The sequence below is a fragment of the Musca autumnalis genome, unplaced genomic scaffold (assembly GCF_047663935.1).
Source record: "Musca autumnalis isolate F117 unplaced genomic scaffold, ASM4766393v1 scaffold_2, whole genome shotgun sequence".
Taxonomy (NCBI): domain Eukaryota; kingdom Metazoa; phylum Arthropoda; class Insecta; order Diptera; family Muscidae; genus Musca; species Musca autumnalis.
In genome coordinates, this window is record NW_027411755.1 from 215,245,220 (window position 1) to 215,258,268 (window position 13,049).

At 38.0% G+C, this 13,049-nt stretch overlaps 2 protein-coding genes across 2 annotated transcripts; both read left to right on the forward strand.

The window, feature by feature from the left end:
* The first annotated feature begins 6,135 nt into the window (after nucleotides 1–6,135).
* Nucleotides 6,136–6,570, forward strand: LOC141392514 (uncharacterized). The gene has a single exon (XM_073965452.1). The coding sequence runs from the start codon at nucleotides 6,136–6,138 to the stop codon at nucleotides 6,568–6,570; it is 435 nt and encodes a 144-aa protein (XP_073821553.1).
* A 141-nt stretch (nucleotides 6,571–6,711) lies between these two features.
* Nucleotides 6,712–8,370, forward strand: LOC141392515 (uncharacterized). The gene has a single exon (XM_073965453.1). It carries the CDS (start codon nucleotides 6,712–6,714, stop codon nucleotides 8,368–8,370), a length of 1,659 nt encoding a protein of 552 aa, XP_073821554.1.
* Nucleotides 8,371–13,049: the final 4,679 nt, after the last annotated feature.

Below are 13,049 nucleotides of genomic sequence, written 5' to 3' on the forward strand. Positions count from 1 at the left end.
ACCACCCACCTTATTCTCCAGATTTAGCTTCCAGTGACTTTTACTTGTTCCCAAATCTTAAAAAAATCCTTGCTGCCAAGCGTTTTACCTCAAATGAAGATGCAATTACAGTTGTAAACCACTATTTTGAAGACTTTGAGGAAAACTATTTTAATCAAGGGATAGAATTGCTAGAAAAGCGTTGGACTAAGTGCTTTGAAGTTTCAGGAGATTATATTGAAAAATAAAAATATTTTTGAAAAACTAACTATTTTCTTTCATTGACAGGCTAAGAAGTTTCCCAACCGCCCTCGTAAATATTCTGAACATAAATGAAATAATTAGTTTCCTTTCCTGTCCACAATTTTGGGTGGAAAATTCTTCGACCAGTTAAGGAAATTGTCTTTTTGGCAATGGTTTTTGCTTCAAAAAAATTGAGTTCTATTGAAGGAGAAATTGGAACTTCGATAGTTGATTTCTCCTATCAATTAATACGGCTTCCATTCGTTAAGCTTCTATTGTACGTAGAATTATGTCTTCAAAACCTGCACTTTTCGAGACAGAATCTGAAGCTGAATTCTATATTCAAACCCTGATTATTCTTCTTTAAAAAACTGATTTTTTAGGCCCAATTCTTTTTAAAGACATCGACCTGTAGGGTATATCACTAACCAAATAGTCCAGCAGCTATTTTTCTCCTTTTGCTATTGTTTTCTTACCACAATTTCTTTTATAAGGGCTTCCACCAACTATACTCTTTTTGTATGCAGAGCCCATTGAATCTATAGGTGCAACACATGTGTTTGGTAAATGCAATAGCTTCCTAGAACGGCAAGCAATTAATTTTAATCAAGAATTTAAACAAAGGGAAGCCAATGATATAATTTCGATTTTTTGTCTGTTTTCACGCTCTTTATACCCTACACCACTATGTGGAAAGGGTATTATAAGTTTGTTTTGGTAAAAATGCATGTAACACCGCGAAATACTCGTCGGAGACCCCCAATGTGTTATACCAATCTTCATATCTCGGCGAGATAAAGCGATTTTGAGATGTGTGTCCGTCCGACCGTCCGTCCGTCCGTCATAAATTGTAATCAAACTCCAGGCCGCAATTATGGACCGATCGTCACGAAATTTGGTATGGAGGTCGGTTTTACATCAGAATAGATCGCTATTTTAATTGGTGATGATCGTGAAATATTAAGCGGTTGAAATGGACCAAAAACATAATTTTTATCCGATTTTGTAGCTGCTCTGTAGGTCGCAATAATAGTCCGATCGCCTCGAAATTTTAAATATGGTAAGAGAATATGACAAAGACGAAGCGTGCAAATTGAGATGGCGATCAGATAATATTTAGATGGTTAAATGGACCACAACTTTTGTGTGAAAGTTGTGAAAAATTTTAATATACAGCTTTTATCTTTATTCCTGGAAGAGACATTTCGGGCGAGTAAGCTATACTTGGAAGAGGAATGTTTGACCTTTCTATTGATGTCAATTGTGTTGGTGTACATGATAAGATAACAGAGTTACAGCCTAATATACCCTGTTATTTCTTTTTAGTGTAATCATAAACACGCTAGGGGTCGCAATTATAGCTCAATAATCACGAAATTTTGCACGACGTAAAACTTTAGGTCGAAGGAAATGCTTAAAATTTTGGATGCTGCTCTGATAATATTTAGCGGGTAAAATGGATGGTCTATATTTTATTTCCTGGCGGACATATACAGGCAAAGTAGACTACATATGGAAATAGATCTACTGATCTTCCCCCTGATGCAAATTGCAATAACGTGTCTGCTAGATAACGGGCCTACTGCTTAATATATAATTGGTTTTGTCTAGAGAACGACATTTGCCCTTTCCCAGTTTTTGCATTATTGCAAATTACTTGTTGCCCTAATGTTTTAATTGTCCAATTGGATTTTTTACATACATTGCAGCAAGGGTAGCTTGCCACCTTTTTAAAAATGATTTTCCAGCCAGGCAAAATCAAAATTTCAACGGTGGCAAAATATCCTTTCTGAGTATTTCAGCCATGTAAAACTTCTCTACAAGTGGTGTCTTAGGACACGCCGTTCGGTCTCGGAGATAAGCTGTGTGTCCCATATCATTGAGCGAATACGAATCGGGGTACACTCACTCATTGATATGAGAGAAGTCTCTCTTGTCCCTTCTAGGATGTTTGTGAAACAATTATTATATTAATATTTAAGCTTGCTGTGATACGGTACCAGAATCGACAAAGTTACTTCTTACAATAAGTTCATTTGTTCCATAAAGAAATGTTGATATGTGGAAAGCTAATTCCCAGGAGTAAAGGTGTAGGGTATCACATGGTCGGCCCCGTCCGACTATAGCCTTTTCTTACTTGTTTAAGTATACTTTACAAACGAAACAAACAATTGTAAAAACCAAAAATAAACGCGAAACAAATCCCAATTTGCTACGAAACCAAATTTGTTTTTGGTGTTTCCTGTGCGACAACCAGAAGAGAACAGAGATTGGAGAAGGAACAGAAAAAGTATGACATTAGCAGCAACTACGACAACAACAACAATCAAATTTAGTACACAGATTAGCCATTGTAATGGATGGATTGGTTTGTTTGGCCACATTGTCCGCGTATATGCGGGTGTATATGTATGTGTTACAGGTTTTGGTTGAGGTGTTCGTTTGGTACAAAAACCGCACATTTTCCACTCTTTAAAAGCGATTTTCGATTTAAAAATTAAAATCTAGAACAACTTCAATATATTTTTACAATTTTCAAAAGGAGACCTTGGGTCTATGGTATACCGCTTGAAGTTCCTTGGTCTATGAAAGACCATTTTAAGGTCTTTTGAAGGTCTTCAATCAACAGAAGGCCTGTTGAAGTGAATGTACGGAAGATCTTTTAAAGGTCCTCGATCTGTAGAAGAACTTTGAAAGCGTTTGCTCCATAGAAGACATTTGAAGGATTTCGATCTATTCAATCAATTTAAAAAGTCTTCTATAGAAGACGTTTCCGAAGGTCTTCGATCTTTTAAAAAACTGTTTCATAATCTTCCATCTATGGAAAAAAACTTTCAAGGTCTTCGATTAATAAACGAAATGTTTAAGATATTTTGAAAGTTCCATCTATGGAAGTTTTTTAAAGGTTTTACATTTGTGGAACTTTTTTGATGGGTCTAAGGCAGAGTTTTTGAAGATCTTCGGTCTATAAGAGACTTTTTAAATGTTTTCAATTTATAGAAGAACTTCTGATTTTGATCGCCCCAAAGAAGACCTTGTGCAGGCCCAGATATAATTGAAGACCTGTTAAGTTTATTATCTATGGGAGATATTTCAAAGTCATTGTTATATTTTTAGAACAATTGAGGTGAAAATATATTCAAATTCAACACTCCAAATTTTTGTTTGTTTTTTTTTTTTCTTTTTCTTTTATTTATCCATGTACATCTTCTTAATTTTGTCAACAAAGAACTCCCATGCCGACGGTGAGCTTTGAACACACAAACCTAGGATTTGTAGTCAGACACACTAGCCCTGTGCCACCGTACTTATTCCTTAGTAAGTAAGTAGTAATTAAGGATGTTACTAATTATGTGTTAACTGTTATACATGTACTGTCTGATAATGCGGAGTGTAATGAGTACTCTTACCTGGTAATGCAGAAAGTGCTTACCAAAGTTTAGCTGGGTAGGGATTTATTTTTGGTCATCAGGATAGAACAGTCATTTTTTTTCGCGAATTGTTGATATATTAACGCCGAATTTTCTTTCAGTCGATAAATCAGGACTTTCTAATCATTTTTCACCAAATCTATAAATAATTCGGCGGACACCTAAATAACATCGTAAAAGGGTTTAAATTGACAGATAATTGAAACATCTGGGAATATCAATAGAAGTCGCACAGTCATGTCGTAATTCTTCACAATGAGATAGAATACGGCACAGACAACCTCGACGGATACAATTGAGTGCTGATTAGATGGAACATTTTCAATAAAATGATTTTTCCGCGACCAAGTCTGCCAATTAAAGTTTTGGAAATATGCTCCACTTTCAGAGAAAAATAATCTGATATGAAAACATCCGCTATGTAATACAATTTTTTTATAGCACTATCTATTCCACTGACGAGGAGTGTATGATCTTTTTAAAGTGGCCCATAAGTGGATGGCGTGTTCAAGGTCTTTAATCCTCGGAAGATCTTTTGAATATCTTCGATTTTGGGAGATCTGTTAAAGGTCTTCGATATACTGAAGAACCTTTGTTGGTCTTCGATTTTAGAAGACTTTTTGGAGGTCATCCATATTTTACTGACATTTTGAAGGTATTCGATTATAGGAGATTTTTCGATGGTCTTCGGTCTACGGTAGACCTTTCAAAGATCTTCGATGTAAAAAAGGCCTCTTTAGGTATTTCATCTGTTGAAGACCTACTGAAGGTCTTCGACCCTTGGGAGACCATTTATAGACCTATCATCGGTGTAAGACATTTGGAACTCTTCGATAAAGGGAGGTCTGTGATCAAAGATGTTCATTAGAAGGCCATCGGTCTATTTATGACCTTTAATGGTCTTCGATTTATTGAAAGTCATTTAAAGGTTTTCACTCTATAGAAATTAGTAAAAATTTTTAAGTTCTTTGATAGAAGACCTTTTGCAAGTCTTCGATTTCCAAAGAAGACCATTTTCAGACCTCTATGAAGTTCTATTTTGTTTCCGATCTAGTTTTACAGCGGCAAAAAATATTCATACGTCTGTCTCCAGACCAAAAAACATGAAACCTAATTGTTCAAGTTGTGATGGATGGAAGACTTTCATCGAGTGTGTTGGATGTACAATCGTTCCGAGGAGCAAACACTGACTCGGGCCGTCTTCTTGTTGCTGCAAAGGTACATGCCCGATTAAACGCGGCAAAACACGGAAGTTGGACATGGGCAAGCTGCAATCACAAGAGATAGCCACATCATATTGCATTCAACAGGTCCATTTGCTTGGATACTGTTCAAAAAGAACATATTTATTTACAAATACATTTATTTACATACATATTTAAGTTCTTTATTATTATTTAATAGTTTTATGTATGTCAGCAACAACTATAATTTCATTGTTTACATTATGCAGGTTAATAACCCAAATAAAGAAACAACTCGATTGGTTTCACATTGCATGGGTTATTGGCTGAAGTAAATTTATTTCCTATTTATTAATGCTTAGTTTACACTTTTACCATAACAATTAAGTTAATCAAAATGTATAAATACTAATTGGCAATAAAGAATCTAGGTAGTTTACAAGAAATTGTAAAGCTATCTAGGTTTACACAATTCAAGTGTTGTGTATATCCGCCTTTTATTTACATTATTAATCATTTTTGGTGACCCCGACGTGATCTCACTTATAAATTTCTTACTTCCCCCCACCAGTGGTAAGGAAGTTGAAACACTTATTTGTGAGAGTAAGGAATTTAGTCCTTACAGCAACCATATCAGACTTATATCAGAAGGTCGCACAAATTCAAAAGAAGCCCTCCAACAAAGACATCGAAGTCAAGTAACCAGAGTCGTCTGGTATTCAAGCAAACAGCCGAATCATCGGAATTCTAGTAACTACGAGGAGCTAGAAACCGTCACGATGGATCTGTCAGCAATGATCTCGGAGCAGCAAGCAGCAATCGCCGAATTGAGGAAGGCGATTTCGAATGTAAAAAAGGCTCCAATAGAGAGAAGAACTGTGGAGTTCTACACGAAGAAATTGGGGGAGTTGGAAGCACTCTGGGTGGAGATAGACCGGAATGAGAACAAGATACGAGCGGATCCGGCAGCAGAGTCACAACTCCATGTCTCAAATGACGTGCACAAGGTCATTGGAGAAGAATATAGAGCTGCAGTTGACGCCATACAGGAGGAGATACACAAAAGTAAAGAAGCAGGACCTCAAAAACCACCCCCTGCAGTAAGGGAAATGGAGAAGCAGAAATAACCCAGCGGATCTAGTGTGACCAGATACATGGCTGCATTAGTAAGACGTCAGAGGGCTCTAATGCAGTCAATCCAAACGTTAATAAGGGGCAGCTAAGGTCCAGCTGCGCCCTGTCAAACGATGGCTTCAATCGAGCGATTGTGGGCAAATGTGGAAGACATCCACTTCAAGATGTACGAGAGTTTTGACGACCCAACAGTGGTTGGGTACGATGCATCAGCATACGTTCTCTTGGAAGAAGAGACATTAAAATTTAAGGAGAAGATATCGACGCTATCACAGGTCGATCGTCCATCATCTCAGCAGAGATCAGGCGATAACTTGGCAAATCAAGTTAACCTGCCAAAGATTACAATCCCTCAGTTCAATGGGGATTACTCGAAGTGGCAGACATTTTCGGACATCTTTGGGAAAATGATCAACGAACAAGCATTGCCGCTGGTACAAAAGATGTGGTACCTCGAGGCGAATGTGACTGGAGAAGCCGAGAAGCTCATAAGGCACCTCGAGTTGACGGAGGCGAATTACCACATAGCCTGGACGACTCTACAGGAACGATACAATAACAAGAGAGCTCAAGTTTCAACTATACTTGAGAGAATTTAAAGCTTGCCTAACATGTCAGGCGATTGCAGATCAGTGAAAGACTTTCATGACGGTCTTCATGAGTCACTTTTAGCAGTGGAGGGCCTTGGAATAAAGTCAAAAGAATGGGATCCACTCTTAATCCACATCCTGACAAAGAGGATGGACAAGACGACTCATGTGTTGTATGAGCAGTCGATTGTCAATTCCAAGGAGCTTCAAACGATGGATCATTTCATGAAATGCCTGAAGGGTCGCTTCGAATCATTAGAAGCAGTCAACGGGGTTCAAAAGAGTAAGCCAACAGCTACGTCTGCTTCAACAACAACCCGAAAATGTTACATGTGCAAAGGTGACCACCCACTTTACTATTGCAAACAGTTCTTGGCAAAGACCGCTCCCGAAAGACAGAAATGGGTTGCTAGGAACAAGATGTGCCTGAATTGCTTTAAGGAGGACCATCAGGCAAAGACTTGTACAAGTGGGACATGCAGGAAGTGTCAACAGAAGCACAATACACTTCTACATTTCTCCACGAAGACACAAGCAGAAGAGAAGGCAGCAGTAACGTCAACTCAGCAATCACCTGCAGCAGCATCGGCAAATAGAGCTCAGGCATACCTACTCCTAGCAACCGCACGAGTCGCCATTAAGGCCAATAATGGAAGGAGCTATGCATTTAAGGCGATGTTGGATTCCGGCTCACAGATTAATTTGGTGTCAGAACGGCTAGTGCGGAGATTGGGTATTGAACCAATTCAAGCGACTCTCGCTATCGAAGGAGTTGGCGGAAGGTCAAGAACAGCAAACCACAGAGTCAATGTGGAGATTCAGTCACTAACAAGCAAATTCCGAGCGCGCCTAGAAGCTTTTGTATTACCAAACATAGTTCCACCGCAACCAAGCACTGACATCGACGTCACGTCATGGCCTATCCCAGAGAACATACAGCTAGCTGATCCACACTTTTTCCAAACGGGCAGAATCGACGTACTGCTTGGAGCAGAGTTTTATTTCAATTTGATTTTATCACAAGAAATTCGGATGTCCAATGAACTTCCTATATTGAAGAACTCGAAGGTAGGATGGATTGCTAGTGGAAAGGTACATGCTGAAGCAGGAACGGTTACGTGTGCTGTTTTTGGAGAAGAGGGACGTGGTCTGGAAGAGTTGTTAAAACAGTTTTGGGAACAAGATGATGTTGGTGAGGACCAGAAGTTGACACTAGCAGACGAAAGGTGTGAAAGTCACTTTAACCAACACACTACAGTCAATGAGAGTGGTCGATTTGTGGTGCGACTACCATTTTCAGACGATACAGAAAAGATATCAGAGTCACTGAATATTGCAGCTTCCAGATTCTTCGCTCTGGAGCGACGGTTAGCAAAGGATGCAAATCTTCGCGAGCAGTATGAGAAGTTTATGAAGGAGTACGAAGAGTTGGGCCACATGACGAAAATACAACCAAGAGAGGTGCGCGGCAGTCATTACTATATTCCGCATCATTGTGTCCTGCGTCCAGATAGCAGTACGACAAAGCTCAGGGTAGTGTTCGATGCGTCCTGCAAGTCATCGTCTGGATGGTCGCTCAATGATATTTTACATTCAGGGCCCAAGGTGCAAGGAGACCTGTTTGGGATGCTGTTGCGATTTAGATTACCGCGATTTGTGTTCACGACGGATATCGAGAAGATGTACAGGCAAATACTAGTGGACACGAGGGATCGCAGATATCAGCTGGTCGTATGGAGGAGTTCCCCAGACAAGGAGCTCGAGCACTACATGTTAAATACATTAACATATCGTCGGTGTCATGCTTAAGTGTTCCATACGCCATTTGCCTGATTCGAGAAAAACTCAAGTTAATGTTTAGGAACGTACATCATAAAAATGGTGCAATACTCCAATACTTTAAGAGCTCAGTTCTACTTAACTAAACTCATAGAATATATCAGTAGTTTATTTTAGTCAGATATCTGCGGTAGTCTAGAAGTTATGGCCAATTTTTATAATTACAAAAAGTTGCTGAATTGTTCCATGGAATCTTTTTTTCGTGTTTTTGGCAATTTGTGTCACATGGAACACGTTTTGTCACATTTCAACCAAAACACTTCTTACCAATCGTGTTCCACCTTCCTTATATGAAGTGCTACTGTGAAGTTGAAAAATCAGGACTTTAAATGAAACATTTATTTTTCTCATATAAATACAATAAGGACCATTATTATAGGTTTCCTTAACATTTATTTAAGGGATTGCCTCCACTTATCACTATTTTTATGTGATAACCATTTTGATCGGCTTTTTCGAATTTCTAAGGTAACATAAAACATTTAAACGCGTTTTTCTTATAATACCATTTTTGAAGTCGGTGTCCAAACTAGCTTCAAGTCGAATATACGTTTTTGCGTATATTTTTGTGGACTTACATCAAAAATTTGTCTTTAAACTAGGGTTTTTTTTGTTTAAACGATTGATAAATTTTCTTTTTCATATAACAATACAATATTCAAAAATATTTGGATTTAGAAACTATTATTCTTCAGTTTTTAAACTAATTCCTTTAAAACAATTTGTTCCATACGCCACATTATTCGTAACTTGGCAAAAATGGGCAATTTTTTGTTCCATACGCCATCATTTTTGGTGCGGAACAATTCGTTTTTGTCTCTTTTTGTTCCATACGCCAAACGTCATGGATATGGAAGTTAAAAGTTCAAAGTTGTTTTGTTCCATACGCCAGGCTTTATGGATATGGAACAAAACGACAAGATTTTTTGGGTCACAAAGCGGATATGGAACATACTGGCATCTGAATATCTCAGAAACTATAAGAGATAGAGAAAAACCGACCAAAAAATCTGAAAGAGCATGGTTCATAACCTTGTAAGGTACCTTTATCTCAAAATGTCAAAAATGGCGTATGGAACACTTAAGCATGACACCGACGATATGGTACGACTTGCGCCCCGTATCTTGCTACGAGATGTCTGAAGAAACTAGCAGATACAAATTTGCATAAATATTCATTGGGTGCTCCAGCACTTCAGCGAAATTTCTATGTTGACGATGGCATGTGCGGATCCGACAGCTTAACGACCGCAATGGAGATGCAGAGTGAGCTGAATAGGTTGTTGTCAGAAGCAGGATTCAGATTGCGAAAGTGGTGTGCCAACCACTTAAAACTATTACATGGAGTCCCACCAGAGGATAGAGAAGTAGACCTCGACTTCGATAATTATCAACCAAGGTGCTGGGGTTGACATGGATTCCCCAAGCGGACCGATTTTGCCTGAAGAGTAATATGAGCGAATGCAGTGTCGTAACTAAGCGCAAAGTAACATCTGATTTGGCGAGATTGTTCGACCCATTGGGAATTGCAGGTCCTGTTGTGTCCGCAGCAAAGATCTTTATTCAGCAGTTATGGAAGAATAAAATTGGCTGGGATGAGGAACTTCCAGCAGAATTGACATCCTATTGGTTATCGTTTCGAGAGAGTTTGAAGATGCTAAAAGATTTCAAGTTACCCAGACATATGTTTAATGGAGAGAAACCAACGAGGGTTGAGATCCATACATTTGTGGATGCTTCAGAAAAGGCGTATGAAGCAGTGATGTATCTGCGGGCTAAGTTGGCAGACGGAAGGCATATAGTTAGGCTCCTTTATTCAAAATCAAAAGTTGCACCTATAAAAGAAATCAGGTTGCCACGGTTGGAGCTTTGCGCCGCTGAGTTGGGAGCAAAACTTACCTCAAAGGTCAAAACAGAGTTGGGTTACGAAGATTTGAAGACGATTTATTGGTCAGATTCGGAAATTACGTTGTACTGGATTAACTCGGAACCATCATCGCTGAAGACGTTTGTTGCCAACAAGGTGAAACACATCCAAGACAGGTCGCTTGGAACTCAATGGCGACATGTGGGTACGAAAGACAATCCTGCAGATTTTATTTCCAGAGGTATGAAGCCGGATCGCCTGTCAGGATGTATGATGTGGTTTTATGGACCCACATTTCTACACGGAAGCGAATCTCTCTGACCGGAACCCTTTTCAAAGAATGGAGAAAATCAGACCGATTTTGAGTTCAAGGTGAAGTCTACAGTGTCAGCAGTGGCCTCACAGAGCGGGTTGCAGGATATTATTTATGGAATAAATCACAGGAATTCATTTAGCCGATTACAGCGAATTGTCGGTTATGTCTTGCGATTTGCCGAAAGGGTAAAAGGACGCAAGGATGGGTGCTCGACAGAAGTGCTAACCCCCATGGAATTGAGTCGATCGATGCAGCTAATTGTCAAGACTATTCAGGTGTCGGATTTCGCGAAGGAAATACATCAGTTGAGAAAGCATGGAGCATTGGACAAATCAAGTTCCATACACAGCTTAACTCCGTTTTTGGATGACAAGGGAATACTGAGAGTCGGTGGACCTTTAAAAGATCTTCCGTACATTCACTTCAACAGGCCTTCTGTTGATTGAAGACCTTCAAAAGACCTTAAAATGGTCTTTCATAGACCAAGGAACTTCAAGCGGTATACCATGGACCCAAGGTCTCCTACAGTGTCAGCAGTGGCCTCACAGAGCGGGTTGCAGGATATTATTTATGGAATAAATCACAGGAATTCATTTAGCCGATTACAGCGAATTGTAGGTTATGTCTTGCGATTTGCCGAAAGGGTAAAAGGACGCAAGGATGGGTGCTCGACAGAAGTGCTATTGAATCAATATGAATCAATATTGACTCTCAACAGAGTGTTGACTACATTCTAACGTAAAACAAGAGAGTATTCCTTTCATTTGTGCATACCGCATATCAAAAAAAAAAAAATGCACCGGTTCCAGGTCACTGCTTGTTTTTAGAGACTTCCTGCTGTAATGGATTTTCTTGTCACTCGTATTATAGTTTCTCCTTCCCACTTAAACTTTAATTCAAACAAATAGTTTATAAATTTGTTGTTCATAAATTACACTTGAGATTTTACACCAGATATATAATAGTTTATCCATGTAACTTTCAAAAACATTTCATAGTTGAAAAGTTAATAACTTCATTGAGTTTTTAAATCAACAAATGAACTCTTGTTCATAGCAACAGTTCATTGAGAACATTAAACATTTCCATCAGAATTATCATCTATAGCAACGGCAGCTCTACTAAACTATTTGTGAAACTATTTTCAAACAATTAATTTTATATAGTTAGCTTATAGTTAGTATTAACATAAACTTTCAAAGTTACTTTTAATTGTTCATTAGCAACAAAAGTTACAGTGACACAATAGGGAACACAGTCAATAAAAGCTTACATTGACAATTAAAATGGAAAGAGTCGTTATTACTTAAATATACATTGTTGCAATGTTAAAACTACTTATTTTTTGGAAAATATGTCTTAATGTTTGTCAATTAAGAGATTCTTGTAAATAAGTGTAAATAATGTAAATAAGTGTATTTTTACATTATTTCTTTGTAACACAATAATCGGCTGTTCAACTACAAACTAGTGAAGAATATTATCATAATAAAGGCCTTAAACCAAATAATGTTTATCGATATCCAGCGTAACTAGTAATATTATAGGTTTTGAGAAGTGATATGCAGATTCTACACTACGTACCACTTCGTTCCGTGCAACAGTAGTAGACTTTCCGGGACTTGTCTGCATTGTTTATTGTGACTACGAGTCATGTTTTATTAGCCTTTCAATCATAATACCGTCTGTACCTCTTCCTTTTATACCCTCCACCATGATATGAAGTGTATTCTAAATTTGTTTTTCCTTTGTAACGCTTTGAAATAATCATTTGCGATCCTATAAAGTTTATATGGGGAATTCCGAGTGAAATCGGACACTTTTGCAAAAAGGGGTTTTTGATTTCCTTTATTTTTTACTATATTGATGCTGCTAATCAGCAAAACATTTCAGTATATTTTCAAATTTTTTGACTTACAGTTGCAGATATAACGCGCCTTGAATTTTGTAAAAACTATATCGTCACCATAAATGCCGGAAGACGTAACCCACATGAAAATCGAAATCCGTTTTTTGATGGAATCTGATACATTAAGCTAAAATACATGTTATGGTAACATTTCAAGTATCTACGTTTAAAAATAACGATCCTATTTAAGAAATGCCAAAAGACGTAACAACATACTGTAATTTTCATAAAACACAAAAGTCGTAAGCCACATTATTTGAAAATTAAACAGCAGTACAAACAATGTACTTTTTGATTTTTGCAGCAATTGTGATGTCATAGGGAAGATTTATTGAGAATAATGTATAATTTCCCCGGGTCTGATCCGGTTATTTGACCCGAAAGTCCAGGTTCAAACCAGATTAGACCCGGTTCTACTGAACCGATTACTACAAAATTGGTAACGTATGAAAACTTTTGCCTCTTACTCGGGTTATTTCACCATATGTGTAATTTGACCCTTAGGTGACGATATCTCAAGAATGGTGGCTTTTTTCAAAAATCACAAAGATCATTCT